The sequence below is a fragment of the Pyrgilauda ruficollis genome, unplaced genomic scaffold, assembly GCF_017590135.1.
Source record: "Pyrgilauda ruficollis isolate IOZ18807 unplaced genomic scaffold, ASM1759013v1 scaffold25, whole genome shotgun sequence".
NCBI classification, from domain to species: Eukaryota; Metazoa; Chordata; class Aves; order Passeriformes; family Passeridae; genus Pyrgilauda; species Pyrgilauda ruficollis.
This window is the reverse complement of record NW_024523822.1, coordinates 13,865,190-13,887,394: the sequence shown is the minus strand read 5'-3', so window position 1 is coordinate 13,887,394 and position 22,205 is coordinate 13,865,190. Positions and strand designations below refer to the sequence as shown.

Sequence of the window (22,205 nt, the reverse complement as noted above, 5' to 3'; positions counted from 1 at the left end):
TCATTGCTTTTTTCACAAAGTCATTATTACAAGTTTTTGCATATGTTTTAAGTCCTGCCAATTGAATCTCTGAAGTTTTCAAAAGCTGAGACCAAGATAATGAAAATAAAGGATGAACATTTGGACTATGATTTGAATCACATTTTAAATCTGAAGTAGTAAAATGGACACCATCCTGAGATTTTAAGTTGACTATTAGACATGCATTACGATTTTCTAGGAAAAAAAATCTATAACAAATTTTAGCACACATCTTCAATGCTTTGGATTTCTATAATAAACCAGAATGGTTCCAAAGATGCCATGACTACCTGTTGACTCAATGATGTGTGAAGAAAGAAGGACTTAATGGGTCTAAATGCAAGGCTTTTTAAAAGAACTGTTCTGTATAACTTTTTTGATTAATGCTGAAGGGACAAAAAAGCACAAATATTAAAAAACATCTATGTGTATGTGTATATGTGTATGTGTCTATATATTCACTGTGAAATTTGTCATGGGAGGAAAGGAATACCAAAAAATGTACTTGCCAGAGATCAGTCTTTTAGGTAGAAGATCAGAAGAAATAGGTGTGTCAGAGTAAAGCTTTTACCTTACTCACACTGATGTACATTGTGATCACCACTCCAGGGTAGATGTTGGCTACATCCACAAAAGTCAGTGCTCCTTCCAGCCACTTCTCAGTGCTGGTGTTCATGCAGTGGCTGGGCTTCAACACACAGCAGTTCCACTGTGGGCACTTTGCTTCTATGCAATTTTGTATGGGTGAATTAACACATTTCTATCACATCTCTGCAGGTAAAGATCTTAGTAGGAAATCAGATCAGTCCACAACCACCCATGTTATGCACAGTTGTTGATCTGTGGCTAATGTCAAGACTCATGACACTCAATTTGTGTTTACAGTATCCTGGTTTCCATGGTTTTCCACAGTCTGCATGTACTCAGTTCTTGACCTAGGAGAGGGCACAATATTCCCAGAATCACACAGACAGTATCTGAGGCTGGAAGGCACCTCTGAATATAATCTAGTTCAAGTCCCCCCATTGAGAGAGCAAGGCCACCTGGAGTGGGGTGATCAGAGCCATGTCCAGTTGAGTATCTCGGGATACAGACCCCACAGCCTCTCTGAACAACTTGTTTGAATGTTCAATCAACCTTACAGTGAGGACAAAAATATGTTTGAATGGTATTACTTCTATTTCAATTTATGCCAAATTTTCTCATTATTTCTCAGGGTACCATTGAGAAGAGTCTGTCTCCATCTTCTTTACTTCCCTGTCAAGTATTTATAAGCACTGATGATTCCCCTTGAACCTTCTCTACCTCAGGCTGAGCATGCACTCTGAGATTCCCTAGTATGCCTGCAGTTCCAGTCCCTCAATAATTTGTGACTCTTTGTGGGACTCTCTCTGTCCATGTTTCTCATACTGGGGAGCCATAATGGAATTCAGTACTCCAGGTGTGAGAAAACTGGTCTCTGGACGGACTTTATGCTGCTTCTTGCACTTCACCACCCTGCATGCATTTTACCTCCCAACTCTTCAGTCAGTTTTCAACACATATCACAGACTCATCATCTATCCCATACTTTATCAGTTTGTCTATGAGAGTGTTACTGGCTAAAGTGAAGAAGGCATATTCAACTTCTACTTGAAAAACTTTGTTCATCACTCAAGCAGAACACTGAAACTCCTATTTCTAAATGCTTCTGTGGTGTAAAAATCTTTTCCTTCCAGTTCTGATTTTAGTTTTCCAAATTTGAATGTCTCTGTGAACTTTTCAAATGCAGGCAGATTTAATTTAAGTTTGATAAATTTTGGCAAATAAGGTAACAGAGCTGCCAAAGCAGTCATAAATTGGCTGAGAAAATGTCTTCAGAAGAGGTTAAGTCCTGCTTCTCTCTTCTGGTGAAGCAGTAGTCACAGTTCACATTCAGGAGTGCTGAATTCTAAAGTCTCTGTATAATTAAGCAACTATAGAAATCTTGACTCTGGAATCTTGAAAATATTTTGCCATCATTAGGGTATTTTGTGATGCAGTAAAACACAAATTCTTGTAGAAATGTAACTTTACAGAAGTAAAGAGAGGACAAATATGCCACAGAAATTGTTCTTATTTGCCACAGTGCTGGGTAAGAATACAGCCTGTTTTTATAAAAATGAGCATATGGAATTGCACATTTTAGGAAGACATTTTGATGAACATTTTCATTTTTCTTCAGTTCATAAAATTAAATTATTTTAAGCTCCATGATCCTTGTAATCCAGTTGTCGATAGGCCAGAAGGTTCAAAGGACTAGACAATGATAGTTATGATAACCTCTTATGCCTCTAAAGCCCTATACTGAATGTAAAACAGAAAATTAGTATGAAATCTTCTGTGATGGTTTAGACACTGAAGTGGTCTCATTCCAACATTTTTAAAGCTAAGATAAAAATAACTGAAGATGTATGCATTGAAATCCATTCTCCATTGAATGGTGCAAAACTTAAAATAGTGCACCTGTACTGAGGGAAAAAAAATTACAACTTTTAATGAAGTTAAGAGAGTTGAAAATAAAACAAAGAAAGTATTCTTTTCCTCCTGATCTTTTCACCCCTGATCTACGTGTTTTACTAGATTATGTGCAGGAAAATTTAAAAAATATTAAGTGAATTCAAACAATACAAGTTCTTCACTGTTTTAGTTTTTCAATTTGTTATTTTTCTATCTCGAAGCTATCATAGGAGAACTATATTGAATGATAAGGAGAACTTATTTGGGGACCTGTGGGATTCACATTCTCTGAACCTGAGAGAAACAGTGAGAGAAGCAGAGAAGAGAATGATCAAAACAACTCTTATCTCATTTGCTGCTCCTGAGTTTGTGCACAGGTGGAATGCATTATGGAAGATTGCTTACCTGAAAGGATTTAGTAATTGGATTCTGGTGTGAGTGTTTTGTTTTCTTGACCAATCTCTGCAAACTGTGTCCTGATGATCAGTCAGGAGACAGTCACGAGATTTTGCTCAGTTGAGTTCTTGTTCAGTTTCAGTTTAGATGTAGTGTAATACAGTGTAATATCGTATAGAATAATATAGTATAATAAAGTAATTAATTAGCCTTCTGATATCATGGAATCCTGCTCATCATTCTTGCTTTTGATGGGGGCTCATCTGCTTTTATAGGGGCTACAAGAGGTTATCAAATCTAACAGACCTCTCAAGTCTGACTTTAAAGGCAGTTATATCTTCTCTGGGTCTTATGCAGCTCATAAGCTTTTGAAAATTTCCAAGGCTGTAAGTTCCACAGCCTCTCCAGGCAAACATAAGCTCCCAGGACATAAACTGCATCACCATGGTCTTCTTCACGAGCTACAGGGGAACTTTTGCACTTGTAATCTATAATACCTTCTTCTTCTTCTTCTTCACTGGACTTGGGTGTTTTCAGGTTTGCATCTCTCATTTTTCTTACACCTCCCGCTCTCTCTCTCTGCTGCTGCACAGCATTTTTCCCTTTTCTTGAATACGTTACCACAGAGGCACCACCAATATTGCTAACTGCCTCAGCTTTACTCAGTGGTGGAACTCCATCTCGGAGCATCCTGAACTGGCTCCACGGGGACAGCTCCTGATGTCTACAGAGGCCACTCCTTCAGCCCCCTGATACCAAAACTTTGCCACATTAACCCAGTACAATCTTCACTTGTGCAAGCTTTTCTCTTGGTGGCTTTCACATCCTGCCTCCTACACTCCTCCCGAGAAGGTCCTTCAAACTAAGAGGTGTAAACTGATCCCAAAGGAAGCACAACTCTTCCTCTCTTCAGGCACTGTCTGTCAGATGACACTGGGTGCTCTGGTTAGGATTCAGCCTTCTTCCTGACCCTACCACCATGTGATTTTCACAGAACAGAAACAAACATCTTTTATACAGTAAAAAATATCAACAGATAAATAAAACAAGTGCCACCTCAAATACTCAGTTACTCGTTTGGAGTGAGTGGATGTCTGATGCTTTGTTGTCAGCTGGGTTAAAACACAACATTGCCATAAATATTTGTTTTTAAATTACAATAGTTTAATTATATTTTCTGTGGTTCAGAGGCAAAACTGCAAAACCAAGTGTAAAAATCAGCTATTGCCAAGTTCATACTTTGATGCAGTTTCTCTCAAGAAATAAAAAAACCCCAACAAAATCCACAAGATTCCTAGTAATTTCTAAAATCTCAAGTATCATGTTACTTATTATCTTTCACATTTGTCATGTTTGGTTTAAAGACAAGACAAATTTTAAAAACAAAACTGCATTTATAAATTGTAGTAAAAACCATTCTTCCTTGTAGATATTAAAAATAATGAGAAAGAAAAAATAGTTGAATTTCAAGTTGATGAATTGGTGTATTTACTCCTAGGTATTTTTTTTTTCCTTTTCTTTGATGAAGCAATCAATTAAAGTAATTTCTGCTTTCCTCTGTATTCCATTTTTAATGAATTTACTCTTCTGTCTTCTGCCTCTCAGCAACTCACACAGTAAATATCAGGGTTGAGAACCATGAAATCTAAATGAGTATCTTAACGCTGCAGAGCTCCTAAGCTTTATTGTTTCACAAAACAGTTGTAGGAAACAGTTTGATCATCAACAAATCTTTATGTATTTTTGTGTTGTGCTTATATTCATACAAGGCCTGTCCAAATTTTTGATTTTGTTTGTGTTATTTACTCCTAGGTATTTTGGTTTTTTTTTTTTGTTTTTGTTTTTGTTTTGTTTTTTTTTTTTTTTTTGTTGGAAGACAGCAGTAAAGGCATGGTTAACTGACATACAGATGCCTTATTTTTGTTAAAAATATCTTGTGAGTTAATCCATCGATTTCAAGTCCTAGCTTACTAAAAAAGAAATAATAAAAAAAAAATCTAGGTACATTTTCAACCAAATGTATAGGGAAGAGTTCAGGACACCACATCATTTGGGTTTTTTTTTTTTTTTGTTTTGGTTTGGGTTTGTTTGTTTTGGTTTGGTTTTTCTTTGTGTTTTGTTTTGTTTTTGTAAAAAAGACAAACTATTGGCTTTATGTGCCAAGACTGTACTTGTTTTTAAATGTTTTCTTCCTTCTTTATAGAATAAACAACAAAAAATGACACCTCTGTGCACCATTTACTAGAAAACAGTCACTTTTCTTAGCAGTGCAGAAGAGTCCAACTCACCTAAATCACATCCATAACATGACATTCCCTTGGAGAAAAAAAGGGACAACTCTGAGGACATCACTGAACTTTAATGTACTGCCAAGTAACATAAACATTTAGTTACTTATTCAGAATTTAAAAAGACAAGATGTTAGAGCACTTAGAGAACAGATTTCCTCTGCCTTCACCTGGGCTCTATCTGTCCCTTCCCCTCCTCCTCCAGTACCTCACCTTCCTCCGGCCATCGACCGGCGGCGAGGGGACAGCGCCCACAGCTCCCCTTTGCCCCTCATCCTTCGCTGTGTCCTCACCGAATCGTGTCCTCCCCCGCTGCCCTTGGTGCCCTTGGTGCCCCACTGTGCCTCCCCTGCTGCCCTTGGTGCGTGGCTGTGTCTCCCCTGCTGTCCTTCGTGCCCGCCCGGCCCCCCCTGTGCCTCCCCTGTGCCTCCCCTGCTGCACTTGGTGCCCTTGCTGCCTCTCTCTGCCTCCCCTGCTGCCCTTGGTGCCCGGCTGTTCCTCTGCTGCCGCCCTTGTTGCCCTTGGTGCCCGGCTGGCCCTCCCCTGCCGCCCTTGGTGCCCGGCTGACCCTCCCCTGCCGCCCTCGGTGCCCTCGGTGCCCGCTGCCCTCAGCGCGGCCAGGCCGCGGCGCCCCTGGGGCTGTGCCGGCCGGGGCAGTGCACGGCCGCCTTCCTCACGGGTCACCCCGCGTTGCCCAGTCCCGGCCTCCAGGCAGGCTCCGGCTGTGTGGGTATTGTAGTGTTTTCCCCTGGCATAGGTAGTTTTTGTGGTTCTATCTCAGTGGTGGTAGGTGGGAAGGCAATTTATTCCGTTTAACCTATGTTCAAGCACTTTAAACTCCTCACCTCTTTAGCTACAGATGCATTATTTGATTTTTATTTTTTTTTCTGGCTGTCAAATCTGTATAAATTTTACTGGTATAGAGCACAAAAGTGCAAAGTGAGAGATCTGAGGATGTGAATCATGTCAATTTATAGTCATCACTGGGTTTATCTGGAATTTAAAATCTGTGAGTTTTACAAATCAACACATAAAATAAGACTTCCATTTGTCCTCAAGAACTGTTTTATGTCCCTCTACTCAAGAGCTGGATGAACTTTACACAAATCAAAAAAAAAGAGGAAAAATTTTCTGCGAAGCTATTCTGAAAGATTTTCATTTGATGGAGGTTTTGCAATCTTTATATTTCGATTTCTGAAATCTGTAAGGTTATTATTTGTGCATAAATTATGAGGAAAGGCTGAAATATTTTCATTACTATAGATTTGTAGAAAAAGTCAACGTATAAATGTTTCTCAGATGTTATATATTTATATATCTATCTTGCATTATATTTTGGAGTTTCTAGAATATCATATAAAATAAATGTAATATACATTATACTACAGACACTGATCTCTATACTGTACAGATCCATTCTTTTAATCTCTGACTCTAAACATTACATTATTGAGACTAAATTGAAGAGCTAGTTTCTATTTAGCAGAGCAAGATCTTGCTAACCTAATAAGAAGGTCTTTGACCCAGGTCCATTAGGTTTTTTGTGGTTGATTACCAAAGCTTGAAGGTTTATTGAGGAGCAGAGGATCAGACAGAGTACACACAGAACAGACTGATGAGGGATTTTCTTGCACTCTTTTTGATGAAGTGGGGTGACCAGAAACAGCTCTCAAGTGTTTGTACACAAGCAAATGTGGCACGGGAAGCCCAAGAGTTGCAATTTTACGTGTGATCAGGGATCAATGACATTATTAAAATCACAGAGCCTCAGCAAAACAGTTGGCACTGCTGGAGTTCTGCGATAGACATATACAGACTCTCCAAGAAAAGTGGGCAGGAAACAAAAGCAGTAGGTGTTGTTTGTGCAAAGGAGGAAGCAGAGGGAACTGGCATTGCCTATAGAGCTTCCTAAAGATATTTTTGTGCCTATGTGATCTATTACTGTGCTCATTAGCGAGTTCCATAATCAGACTATAATACTATAGACTTGAAAACTGAGTTTAACTTTTTAATGTGCTTCTCACTTCAGCCTGCATAGTTTCTATTCTGCTGATTGTAGCACAGCCAATGAATAAGAAATTCTAATTTAATGAATTAGAATAAGAAACTAAATCAAAGCTGGGTTTTTTTGGGGTTTTTTTTTTTTTTTTTTGTGAAGGCGGTACAGGATGTGTGGAAAATTTAAGTGTTTAGTTTGCTATAAATATCGAGATAGATAAGATGATGTGATACATTGTGTACCAGATTAAAGCTTGATCTACCATGCAATCTCATTGAATTCTCAATGAAAGCCACAAATTTGCATGTCATATAAATCACTGATGACACTGCCTTTCTTTGATCATCCATTTTACTGAAATTTATAGTTCAATATTTATGTAACATTATTGTGAATATCACTGAAAGCTACAAGAATAAGCAGAAAATTAAATAAGACATAACTAGAGAAATATATTTTCAAAAATTTTTATGAAAAATGAACAATGAACAGCAAACCAGGAAGAAAAAAAAAGATACAATTTTACAAAATGAGATTTCACCGGAGATTATTTGAACTTGTACACATTTCACTTTTTTTTCTTCTTTTTAATGAGCATTTAATCATAAGATTGTAAAAGGAAAAAAGAGAGATAAAATAACCTGCTGGTATCTATGAACATAAATAGAAACAATCTATGCCCACAAAAAGAAAAACAGAAACCAAACCCCCAAAACATTACTTTCATAATCATCACTCATCATGATACCAGTGATACTCCCTCTGCACAAGAGCCCTTATGCATATTCAAACAGAGATCTTAATTTGAATTCATAATACCTTGAAAAGCTTTTTAATGCCAAGTCCCCTTTTGCATATCACATTGAAAAATCTTCCTCTTTCAGCATATGGTTACGATCAGAGAAATATGTTTGGAAAAATGACATCTTGGCAGTAAGTGTAGTTTTTGCATTTATGCCTTCATATCACATTTCCAAGATTGTAATTGGATAACATTTCCCAGTACATGACCAATGCAATTTAATTTGAATGTATGGAATATGAATTTTAAAGGTAGATTTTGGAAAAAAAAAAAAACAGTATTAGCTATGTATTTGTAATTGAACAATGTCAGACTCTCTCAAGTCTTAACTGAAGCGTTGTCTTACAATTTCTGTGAATGTTTTTCTTCATATTTGGTAACTGGAAATTAAAAGGATAGGGATGCACACAGTTCTTTCAAGGTATTTAGGTGCTTTACTGGTGTTTAGCTACTACATTTTGACTGTAGTGATCGTAGGGTGTATTGAGTGTGGAAGCATGCAGCACATACACATAAAACATTACATCCTCAAATCCTCTTGATAACCAACAAACAGATAAATACATTCTCATTAACTACTACCTTCCATCCTTTCACAGACAGATATAGTTTTCCCATTTCATGGACTTCATCCTCCCCTCCAGATGTTCAAAAATAGGCCGTGATTTGGGATCCATTCATCAGGATGGGTGCCTCTGACAGGAGAAGCAGCACTTGATGTTTGGGTGCCAATACCAGATCCAGGTCACTGCCACATTGTCCTTGCTCCTCACAAAATTCACTCTTCATTGGTTCATGTTATTCCTGTTGTTTTGCTCCCTGCAACATAGAACTTGCACCACAGATTATTTTTTCCCCAAGATTAAATGTCCTTGAGGCACATACTGGTTTTCCCCATCCTGCTGCTTTAGCCACCAAGTGGTATACTGTGGGCCTTAAGCAAAGACAATCCCATGAAAAGGCTTGTCTTTCCCATAGAAAAAGGGGGTTAGGCACTTAAGTATCTTTGAGGACTCCTACCTTGGTAGTTTCTTAGAAGTAATTCAGAAAGTTACAGAAATGCAAGGAAAGAGATTATTCTGGATCTGTAGCAAAATCACAGCAAAGCTTATCTTTCCTCTTTTCCTTGTTCACATCTCCTTACTGGGCTTGTTGCACGTTGATGATGATCAGCCACTGTTACTCTTCCTAAATGTTCCCACACCAGTTATTCTTTTATTTGCAACATTTCACAGCTGACATCTAAGAAATTATGCTGCTTCAATTGTGATAGAAATAGGGGTGCTAAAAGCAGGTTGCACAAGATACAATTACTACATTTTCTTTTATTTGTCAGGGTCTTGTGCACTATGAAGTTAGTGATAGAAATCCTGTCAGCAGTGTTTGTCAATTTACTCGAAGATCAAATCTTTTTTTACACTGTCTTCACAGCTTAAGGCAGCAAACATTTGCATGGGCATAATGCTTTTCAGTCTTCTCACAGATGGGAGCTTTTACCTATGGGGATCTGACTGCAAGACTTGAACCAAGCAATTTATATTGTAGGCAGAGGAAAATAAAATCACAGTACAGTAATTCTGTTATTTATTGTTTTAATGCTTGCAATACACTAATGTGAGAGTGCTTTTGGTTATATATGCAACACTTAAATGTAGATGATATTAATTGTATTGGTAGCAAATTTGCTACATGAATCAGAATAAAAACCATGATGATTTGTATGGACCATTTTGCTGATGGTAGCAAAATCACACTTTGGAAAAATTCTTAAACAGCTGTGGCTCAGAATAAATGGCACACTCATTTACATTGTTTATATTTTTAAACAGTGCCACGCTCATTTTTTAAGTTTTGGTATACTATAGCAACATTGTTAGTAAACAGTTTGTTATATTTCTTGGAACTAAAATATGCTTCTCTATAATTCATTTGTGAACAGCAGAACATTAATTCTGCAATAAAGTAGGAAAGTTTGCTACTGTAAACTAGGAATTTAAAATTGCTTTTCTGCATGTCTGTAATGTAGGAAAACATTATATTCTTATTTATTTATATATATTTATCATTCTCAGTTTTATTATATTGAGTGGATTCAAAGTGCTTTGCCTAATTATTAAGAATAAATTTAAGATATGCTTTTACTTTGTGGTTGTGGGGTTTTTTTTTGTTGTTGTATTTTTTTTTTTTTTTTTTTTTTTTTTTTTTTTTAACCTGGCCATGGCATAATTTAGCAGAATTTTTAAAAGACAAAACCTGGCATTTTAAACTCATAAACTGCTGTAAGAAACAGTAATGAATTTTTTTCTTTATGTTAGAAGAGAGCCATTATGTGTGTCAGAATTCTTTTAATTTTTTGTTCTGGGATCCTATAATCCTTAAAGTTGTTTTGTTTTTTTTTTTTTTTTCCCTATCCTTATCATTCAATTTGCATCAGTATTGACTGGATTTTCAGACTCTGAGGCCAGTTTTATCCATACTAGCACTCTAATTGAGCAGAAACAATGCTTCAAACATTTGGGTAATAAACTAAATAAGTAATGCAATATGGTATTTCCATTTAAGTTATTTGAAAGATATTTCCATTTTTGAGAGAAAAAGCACTAAATTTACAATTAATTTTATTAGCTCACAGAAATAATTTTAACATAAGATCCTCAAAAGTAATTTTTGAGTTATTAGGCACATATATACTATTAAGAAAGAAGATACAGTACATCAGTAATTTGAGAATTGTTTCATCTTAGAATATGTTCTTTTAGAACTGATTTTGTAAATATTCAATGTTTGCTTGGTATAGTTTCACAGGTCACAGTTTCCTACAGCATGAAAAATGTATTCCCATGATAAAATTGTAAATTTTTTATCTATTTAAACTTATTACACTGATGTAAACATCTTAATTGTGAAAGCATCTTGCATCTGACATTAAGAAATCACTCATGAATGGCTTTTGTTTAAAAACGGATCAGCTGTTTGAAAATGAGAAAATTGTTTCTCAAGAATAAACCTAATGACTAGATACTCACTAAAATAAAATATGGCAGTACAGTTATTATATAATAGGTAAGGTTCTCATGCTTCTTTTGTCAGTATAATGTGACTGCTGCACTTCACGTGTCAGACTGTTTATGATAGGGAATAAATTTGAATTGATTCGTGAAAAGATTTTTGGTTAAAGCAAAAGAAGAAATGGTGACATTTTTACATGGTACTGTAAATTGACTGAAACAATGCTAATCAAGATTTATAATTATGAATAAATAGTAGATTGTAAAAATATGTGCTTGCACAAGTATAATCATCCTTAAGTAATTGGTAACTTGAAGCAATTACTTTTTTAACACCTTAATTTCGGAGCATCATTCTAAGTCAAACATGTTAAAAAGTTTTAAGCAGTTATTCACATAAACAGTAATGATTTGCTATTCTCAGCAAGAAAGTATACATTTTTAAGGGATGATTTAAATTTTTTTTTAATTTATTTTACAGCTGAGGATGCTTGTGGAGGAACTATGAGAGGATCGAGTGGAATCATCTCGAGCCCCAACTTTCCTAATGAATATCATAATAATGCAGACTGCACATGGACAATTGTGGCAGAGCCTGGTGATACTATCTCACTCATATTTACAGATTTCCAAATGGAAGAAAAATATGATTACCTGGAAATAGAAGGTTCTGAACCACCTACAATAGGGTAAGCCAAATATTGCAATTTTAATGTGGTAAAAAAGATGACGAAATGTGAAAATACAACTTTTTGTTACTTTTCCTTTTGTGAATATGTTGCCTTGCTAAAAAAAAAAACCCTTCACAGTAATAATTGTGATCATGGCATAAATGTTGATATTCCAATTGGAGCTGTACAATGGTTTTTAAATATATTCCGAAGATGTAGCATCAGGATGAAGGGCACTGTAGACTCATTTACCTCATTGTCTATGTGTCTAACCATTTAACCATTATTATAGTAAAAATACATATATTTAGAAACTGAATGGAATGGACTGTTGTACTGGTGATGATTGGTGAAGCCTTCAGACAGATTCATAAAGTGAATGGTGTGGAGGCTTTCAGCACAGAGCTAGGAGGAATTAGCATTGGTCACATCTGTTGGTCATGGGCTGTCTCTGGAGGAGTTTCTGTACAGTCAACTGTATGCATGGTTTCTAAATAATGTGAGTATAGTTGGTGATACACTTACCTAGAAATACCCATCCTGATCTATGGGATCAAACACCCTTAGCTGAGTAGTCACAGTACTTTTTGGCTCTGGTTTTACTTAAATATGTCACCTTTAACAAGAGTTTATGACTGGGTTTTTTTTTTTTTTTTGTTGACTTAGCAGTAGGAACAATATTTTTGCTTGTCTGCAAAACTTATGCAATTCTTAATCTCAGTGTAGATGTGTTATGTAGATTTTGCAATACAAGCACAAGAAATAAAATAGTAAATAACCTCTTTCAAGATCAGATTCCGTTAAATAGGAAAAATAAATTTTATACATTAAATATACACTCTGTGGCTTTCTGGTCTGGTAGTTTTATGGTAACAGAGCATCACATTAGTCAAGAAACATGTCAATATGACAAATTCTTTTGTTTATTTGTTTAAATATGCTGTTGATTCACAGAAAAGGAGTTGTATACAAACCCATAAATCACAGTTATGGTCTCCAGTAAAATTTTGATGTCTTAACTGGCTTATAAAGCTTTCTGGAGCCTCTGTATGACAGAGGTATGTGAACAACAGGTGATACAAGTGGTTGGCTAGATACATTAAGGTCAGTAGAGTCTTGTTTTCTTCATATCAGTATAAACCCCCTCCAAATGTAACAGGGACCAAATAAAATGGCTTTGATTTTATACTAAGGAAAGATCTAAAGTTAGGTAATTATATTGTTTTAAAAGCATCAGACTAGGTTTCTGTGTTGCATATAAGTAATATTTTTATAATATTTTAAAGTAATATTTTTAATACACTGCTCCAGAGTGTAATAAAAGCCTAAGATTTAGCAAATAGTGTTTTCTAATTTGAGTTAATTTATACTGCCACCTACATAGTTAATTAACCTGTATTAGAATATTACTTAACTGCCATTGAGTTTTTCAAGCACTTAAACTGAAATCTTTTGAACTAGCTGTCAGTTAAAATAAATTTTAAGTAATAATTTATAATAATTAATGAGGTAACACCAATGATATACAGACATTATGAATCACTTGAATAGATAAATGTACATTAGATTTTTCTTGAATGTGTTTTATTTATTAATTTATGAGCTTCAAACAATGATTTCATGTTTTGTTCTATAAATAAAAGGCTGTATTCAAATGATATAATAAGACTACTTTATATACGGAAATTCCCATTATGTGTTTACAAAACATGAAAATTTACAATGCTAATTTAATAATTGCTCATGTAGAGAAACAGACTGAGAGCATATTATTTTTTTAGCTTGTCATTTATATTCCCTAAATAGAACTGATGTGTTCAATTACAGGAAAGTATCCCCCCATATGTTGGGAAAAACAGCTTTGGAAAGCTTAATTAACAGCAATTTGTTAATTAGATTTAGAGTGGTAATATTATATATGCCCTTAGACAACAGTTAATCCAAAACTAAACCCAGGTTCTTTATCTTTCATTCTGGAAAAAAATATTTACCTAGTTTTCAAAATAACTAAAAACTTACTGGTTGATCTGGATAATGAGTATTATAAAATACTGTCTTAGAAAATTTTATGCTTTATATGACTATTACACCTACTTGTTTAAAAAAAAAAACCCTCAAACTTTTCTTCTGAATCTCTGCTGTGTAAAAAAAGATCTCTACTTTTTATTTCTAACTGAAATAAGGGCTAGATTATGCATCAAGTGGATAGGCTGGTGTTATCCATAAGACTTGGAATCCTTTATGAAGTGCTAACCTTCTGTAGTTTTGCAGTCAGTTTTTATAATATTTCAGATATGGCAGTCTTTTCTGTCAAGAAAATCTTGATAGGCCATTTTCATTTAAATAGCAGTAAAAATTATGTAGATGCCCTTCAGGGTTCTTGCTGTTGTGTTGCTTATTCTAACATTTGCCAGCTTGAGTTGAATTATGGAATTTCTTAAGTTTTGGAAGTGAAACTGAAGAAAAATTATTTGTTTGAGGAAATTATTTTCCACTTTTTTTTTTCAATAAAACAAAAAACTGAAAGTAAATAAGATCTAGTGAAATACTCCTTTTTGCCTACCAAAAAACCAGGCTTTACCAAACCAATACACAAGTTGACAGCTGTTCTTCCTCCATATTTGGAGGGCTTGGTTGTTAATTAGCATTTCCTGACTCTTAATCCCATTTTACTAGTGCTATGAAAGAGCAAATGATAAACAGAACCTGTAAGAACTATTAATTAAGAATATGCTAACTAGTGGTAATTAAAGTGAGGGTGAGCAGGCAGATAATATCTGTTAGGGAAAAGGGTATTTTCTGGGGTTGGGGTTTTTTTTGTGTGGAAAATGCAGTTATCCATGTTAGATAGGTATATGGTCACTTTTGGTTGCAATAAAAATTAGCCTTTAGAAGGAATTTAAAAATTAAGTGTACTGTCATGACAATTAATCTTCAACAGACGCATAAAACAGGTTCTCAATCAGATCTTTTTACCAAAGTGGTTACTTTATTTATCCAGTGCACAAACAGGTTAGATTTATTTTCAGTTAATGTACTTGATTAAATAATGCTCATATCAAAGGCTACAGAGGGAAACGTCTGCCTGACATAAATGTGGCAGCACAGGGATGAAAATCACACCTCAATAGTACAAGTACCAACGAAGATAATAATATGTTGAAGGAAAAAAAGCAAAACAGACAAGACAAGAAGCAGAGGTTCTCATAAGAAGAGATTAAAATAGGAGGAAAAAAAAATCCCACCTAAAGCCCAGCATTTATTTTCTTGAAAAATTAGAAAGTGACAAGTATAACAATCTCTTTTTTAGTAATTAAGACTGTTGACACTGCTTTAGATAATTATTACTGTTTTCTTACTAGTACAAAGTTTTCAAATCTGTGTTTAATGCTCAGAGGAAGGACTCAGGACAGTTTATGAGTAATATGATTTCAATAAGTATGCTAAAAGCCCCGGATGAGAAAGTTTGTAATCTGATAATGGTTGAATTTAAATTTAAATAATTGTAGCAGAATTGATACTGCTTATCATAGGAAAAATTATTTCAGAAGAATGTCATGGTTGTAGCTAAATAGGTAGAAAATTTTATTCAATTAATAGAGCAAGCAAAGTGTAGTCATAAAAACCTCCTGTAATTATCAGTGCTTGTTTACTGATAGTGGATAGAATTAATTTTTATTGGATTTTATTGCAAAACCAAAACAAAACAAACAGACAAACAAAAAACAAACATAAAAAACCAAACAAAAGAAAACCCAAAAAAACAATAAAAAAGTCACTGCAAGTTTTGGGGTGCCTAAATCCTTTTCTTCTTCTAAAACAGGAACAGAAGGTAACAGAGATAATGCTTAACTGTGGAACAGGGAGAGGAGAAAATCAGGAATAGGAGGAACGCTAAAAATATTATCTGGCTTGAGCCTTTGATAATCTGCCTGTTGTGTGTTATCAGTTTTGTCTTTTTCTGAAGGACTGAGAACAAAAATGAAGTTCTTTGCTTTCTTGGAAACAAAAGCTTTCCATAGAAACCAAATATTTCAGTCCTTTATGGTTTGCTTCTGTGATTTAATTGTTTGCTTGATGATTCAGCATTTCAACTGTGGCATTTCCATGAGGTCATTTGGAAACCTCCAAGAAGCACAATGCATTCTGTAATGTGTAGGGCTCAGGCACAATGAGTGTTTAGGAGGGGAATTTGCTACAGTGACTGTGGAGGTTAATGACATGTTTTTCATTGTTCTGTTGTGTGATTTTATCTGGATAGGACCATCATCTGAAAAGGACTTTGAAACTGGCTTTACATCTGGTACTCTCAAATTCTTACTGAAACATGAGAAAGACTTGAATGTAAGAGAGGAATAAGATATGAAATCATATGTTTAAGAGTAGAGGCGGAGGCTTTTCTTGTGTTATTTTCCACTATTTGTTCTTGTGTGTTTCTGAAGATATAGAAGGCCCTTCCATAGTGAGTACCCTCTTTTGTTGGGGTTTTCTGCATTAATATCTCAGGTTTCTGTCCAAAGTGCAGTGACAAACGTGCCTCAATCTTTGCAGGCAGAATAGACAAATATAAACATGAGTTACATGATGAAAATCTGTCTCTTAAGGGTGACAGAAGACCTTTGACCTTGAAGTCTATGCTTCTTATAAAAGTTACTTTGTGGCATTTCGATTTAGTGCTTAGTAAAAGGAGAATGTGATTCATAGAAATTGTCATATCCATGGAAATAGAAATCAACCAAGGTGTAAATCCAGAGTTTAATTCTGGAATTCAATATGTTATGTATGTGTCCACATAACCGGGTCGTAAGGAAACGAGACAGAATGACAAAACCTTATAAGCAGGATAGTTCTGCATGGAAGGGAACTCAAGAGCTCATTTGTCCAATCTACTGCTGAAAGCAGACTGAGCTTTTAGGTGAGGCAAGGTTACTCAGGCCTTTATCCAAACATGCAGTATAAACAATCTATGTGGACAACCTTCTTAATTTCCTGACTGTCCTCATGGGAGGAAAAGCTTTTCCATTTTTTCCTAATTTAGAAATCATTGTTTTCAGTCAGAATCAACACACAAGAATTTATTGTTACCAATTATCTGTTTGAGGTCCAAACACCTCCTGCATTCTCTTTCTTCCTTATGGATAGGCAGTGGTATGACCTTTCTCCTGAGCAGGTTGGCTGATATGGCCAATCCTAGCTCATGGGTTGAAGATCTTCCTTTGTCAGTCTCAAGTTGTCCCATTCATCTTACAGGGATATGTACATGACCAGAGACATGATTTGTCCTTTCTTCCTCTAGAATACTAAATGCTAAAGCTTATCTGGCACATGTGATTTATAACTACATAGTAGAGTCGAGCCTCAGTGAGAAAGCTATCTGTTACATTCCAGCATGTACTTGCATCAGACAAGTCAGGTGCAGGCACAGAGTCCCCTTGGCTCACTGTGGTACAAATGAACAATTTACATGGCCACTGTGATGCCGCTTTTGAAAAAAAAAAACATGTCCCCACTTCTATTTCTGACTCATGCCTTACCTGGTGTTGGCTTGGGCATTTACCCAGTCACAAAGGGAACTGCACCAGGAAGTGATACAAGCTAAAACCAAGCTTTTTTTCCCCCTGTGTTAGCGAGCAGGAAACACAAGAGTTGAAGACAACAGCGAGGCACATAGGGAGGGGAATGTTGTTTCTTCAAGGAATAGAACAACTTTATTGTCAAAATAAAGCCTGATCTGCTCCTTTCTCAGGTGGTTGTATGTTGAATAACATACCTAAGTATGTTATTAACATTGTATGTTGAATAACTTGTATGTTGAATAACAGTACCTAAGCAAAGATCTACAATTTTTCCCCTTTTGCAGTAAGTGCAGAAACTTCATAGAGTTATTTTTATTTCCTTTATATTTTTTATACTGTATCCTTAATTTAATGCATTCTTGTGACAGTATCAAAATATTTTATTTTGATTAATGTACACAATGTCAGGAAGACAGTATTTGGTTGTTGCTGTTGCAAAAGGTGGTTAAAAGCACTTCTTTTGAGGAAACTTTTCTGAAGCTGCTCCTAATTTCTTACACTTCCTATGTTTAGGAGCCCTGCAAAAGGAAACATTTGTAAGCCTTCTCTGAAGCCACATGTTTTCATTATTCTGATAGTACTTTTTAATATGTATGAAGTTATTCTCATCTGGAGTCAGATATTCAGCAGTTATCAAATGAGCAGTTATACACTGGATGGGCTTTTTATGTATATTCTTAACAGAGATAGGATTATGTTATTTCACAAAGTCTTTTCAACATTCAGAAACAAATTGAAAAACAGTTCTCTTGAATCTTTATATGCAAGAACACCACTCTGGTTTTCCCATATCCCTCTTAGACAAAGATTACTGCTTTTGTGCTTCCAAGGGTCACTTTAATCCTCCTTTGATGAAACAGACAGAGTGCTTCCAGTGTGGCTTATTTGTAACTCTGCTTTGTAGAAACCAGGTAAATAATCGTCTAGATCTGGGGGATTTTGCTAATGAATACTTCAAAAGTGTAACAAAAAGAAAGAAAAGTAAGAAAGAAAATTGGAAGTCTCTTACAACAGATTTGGGGAATAAAATAGAGGCAGGAAGATGGCTTGATGATTTAACAGGGAGCACTTTCAGTGTGCTTACTGCAGCGGAATACAACACTTGTTTTGACGCGGTCATTCACTATAGTCTCAGGATGGCAATTGCTGGAGTAGTAAGGGAGAAATTGCTCTTGTCTTGACTGAAACATCAGTGACTGAACTCGTAAGTTTTATGCTGCGTGAGCTGTATGGTGGGGGAAAGTATATTAGGATAGCATAAATCTCAAAACAAGGCAGGCAAATGCCATCACAACCAACCCAAACTCCAAAGAACAACTAAACTGCAAAATGTATAATTGTTTCATTCCAGAGTAATTAAAACTTCACATTTTCTTCTCATACATTCTGAGTCTTTGCCACGTTTACTTTATCCGGCAATGTAAGTGGCATGTTGTGGGAGAACAGTGATCCCTAAAGAGACAATCCCAAATCGCTCTCATTTCTAGATTCTGAATTAAAATGTTTAGGATGTTTTAAACTAGTAAACTAGATGCATTCATAATTCCATCTTTTATATCTCAGGCTACAATAGCAAAAAATTATATTTTGAATACATGAATGAAATCCTTTACATTAATTATTAAATTCTGACAAGATAAAATATTATTTATATGGGCCCTACAGGCTAGTCATAACTTCACAAAGTGATGCTTCTTTTTGTGATTGTCCATCTCTTTTGCCTGTGAATATTACATTAGGATATGTAGGGTGCAAATTCACTCGTAAAATGAAACAGTGACTAAAACAAACACGCATCTTTTGAATCTGCTAATGCAATTCCATTACATTAAGGATTCACAGAACTAGTGTCAGAACAATTTTTTTATAATTACGTGCCATCCAATATGCAGGTGACTAGTGACAATCCACAACTTTCTGGCCATGACCTACAAGTCAGTAAAAAGTAAAAATAAACCAGTCATGTACATTTACTCTATGTTATTTCTTCTGAATGCAGTAGGTCATGCAAAATTTGACTCTTAGGGTGGTCACACATTGGAATAGGTTGTCCAGGGAGGATCTTAAACACCAAGCTATTATTTAAGAGATGCTTGATCTGGCACTGGGTGATATAATTTAGTGGTTTACGGATTAGAGTGGTAGTGCTACATTGATGGTTGGAGTTGATGATCTTAAGGGTCTCCCAGTCTTGATAATTCTCTGATTAAGAAATTTCACCTGACATTATCTAATGCTTAATCATAATAAATGATAAAATGTAAACTATACTTTCCATGGCAGATTTGGTTGTTTTGTGAGGCTTTTTCATAGTCAACTACTTTTCTATCCTCTACTAAAAAGCTTATTAGTCAAGATATATCCTGATTAAGTGAACTCCATTCTTCTTTCTTTGCTAAGTAGATTTTTTTGATATTTCTGTAAGAGTCCACAAGTAAGTTGTTGGCATCTTCATATCTCTCTATCAGCCTTTTCAGTATCCAGACTAGTGTCTTTGAATCTGCAGAAAAAGTACTTACTGTATAGTACATACTCTTTCTTCCTGAAGCATATAACACAGGTTTTGACATCTTTCATGTGGATATATTGCACTGCTGCAGAAATTCTTTTCCCCATTATTTTTTATGTCAGAGGACAAACTTAAACAATCATCTCTATTTTCTGAGCAAGAGTGTGCTGTCCTGAGTGTCCTAAGGGAAGTTAAAGGTAAGGTTAAGGACTGTTTGTATAAGGCTTATTTTCTGTTTAGTAACTGACAAAATGCCTTTAAAAAAAAAGAATCAAAACAATTCTGAACTGAAGCTTACAATTTTTTACCTAACTTTCCAATCCTAAATAACTTATAGAATATGAGATTCAATCCCAAAATGCATGCATCTTTGCTTGTTTGCATTTTGGTTATTTTTGAGGCACGCGTTTTCCAGAGAGTTAATTATAAAAGGGGAATTCTGTAATAAGGTGGAATTAAGGAATTGCTACAGTGTTGAATGCAATTTAAAGCAGAGTTCAGCTCCTTTGGGAGAGAAATGAGATATGACTGTGACAGAGGCAAAGGCTAACAGTCCTTAAAGTATTATTTTTTCATTTAGATTTGAATTAAAATGAATCTAATAGCAAGGCCATCCAACAACTTTTAATTGAGTTAAACTAGGTAGCTGAAAGTTATGTTTATACTGAAAATTTCACTATGAAGCACAGTTTTGCTAGATAGACTGGCAGTTATTTGTATTACTGTACTCTGTGCATCAGACATACAAAAATATAAACTGGAGTGTTACAGAAATGTTGACATTCCATCTGGTTTTGGTAATTTTGAACACAGGTTCCCCAAAACTGTGAAGAAGAGCAGTACACTTTATTATTCTGCTCTATAAAGATTCCATAGAAATCTTAAGTTGTTAAACTTCTAATTTCAAGTATGTGTTGCTGTTTAAAAGTGATGCAACTTGGTTTAAATAAAAGTCTGGATTGTTTAATATGACTTTTCCTCTTAGTTTGTGCAAAGGTTGCTACTGATGCACAAAAACATGAACCTGGTGGTTTCAATAGCCTAGTTCAGTTTGCACACCGGAGTCCAGTTTACTTTGCAAAATGTCTTGTATTCCTGGTCTGTAGCAAGCTGAATTGCTGCTAGCACAGTCCAGAGTAAGGAAGCAGAAAGGACCTGTACATAATATCCACAGATGTTTTATTCAGCCGTGAAGTGAGATGTTCAAGTCCCAGACACACACACCTGGAGGGTCCAGCTTTTTCTCCCCAGTGGCCTGGGGGCTGATCCTGGTCTCAGGGCAGTACAAAGATCAGGGCCAATCAGGGAATAGGGAGGAGTGGCTCAGGGACGTAGGAACAGGCTTAGGAACAGGGGAAGGAGCCAAGGTGACAGCTTTGTGAGGGAAGCTTCTTGTGTCTCCCTAGACCAGGGAATGCCCCCCCAGGATCTCCACACAGGTCTCTGATTTTCCTTTGGGTTCACCTGGAAACCTGGGACATAGATTTAAACTTCAGTGGCTCAGAATTCATAGTAGGAGTATCTGTTGTGGTGTTCAAATTGAAAACCATTTGATACAACCAACTGGGTTATTCAAGAGAATATATATATGTGTGTTTTTCCATGAAAAAAAATTAGGGGCAAACACTGTGAACTGAAGTTTGCAACTAAACCTGAGAGAAATCAGAGTTTGGAGTAAGATGCCATTGGGGAGAAGAGTACTCAGCCAGATAAATAATTGGTATTTGTTTGGTGCTAAATCAAATAGACAAAAAGGAAGGTACTGTATAAAATATCCAGTATATATATTTGTCTGCACTGATCTAAGCAAAATAAAAATTATATATCCCTTGGTATTATATTTTAATATATATCTGAATTAAAAAAAAAAAGGAAAAAAAAACTAGTGCTGCCAACATTAAATGTTGAAGTAGAATGTATTCTGAAAAACTGAAAAAAATAGCTACATGTAAAAGACTATTTGATGGAAAGGAGGATTTAATTTATCTAGGAATTGGTTGAAAGAGCAAAATGGCATTATATAGGCATACTAAGGTGTTTGTTTATTTTTTATGCAAAAAAAAAAAGTATTTGGCTAAAAATATGGAGGATTAAGGCAGTTTGAATGGAATTTTATTATTGTTTATTGGTAAATAGACATCAATACTAGGGAGAAGGATATCAGGCATTAAAAAAACTTACCAAAAGAACTTCAAAAAAGAAGAGGTTAATATAATCCACAGGAGAGCTGGCAGTAAGTGGAAGTGAATATATCAAGTAGATAATAACAGGCTAACCTATTTCAAAAGAAAGATATATATCATAGTAAGAGACCTTTAAAGCTCCTGGTGCAGTCATAAAGATATACAGAGCAGAAAGAAATTTTGCAAAAGGTGAGAAAAGAACCACATGACTAATGAATAAAAACATGAGATACTAAGAAGCTTTGAGAATACAGTAAGAAAGGCTATCACAGTT

General features: G+C 35.4%; 1 protein-coding gene across 3 annotated transcripts in view; it reads left to right on the top strand.

Moving 5' to 3' along the window:
* CSMD3 (CUB and Sushi multiple domains 3) overlaps positions 1 to 22,205 on the top strand; it is a 579,207-nt gene that overhangs the window by 171,790 nt on the left and 385,212 nt on the right. For all 3 annotated transcript variants that reach the window (XM_041470732.1, XM_041470731.1, XM_041470730.1), the window contains exon 5: positions 11,474 to 11,681. In XM_041470732.1, the coding sequence (XP_041326666.1) occupies positions 11,474 to 11,681 (208 nt within the window). The remainder of the gene's footprint in view (positions 1 to 11,473; positions 11,682 to 22,205) is intronic.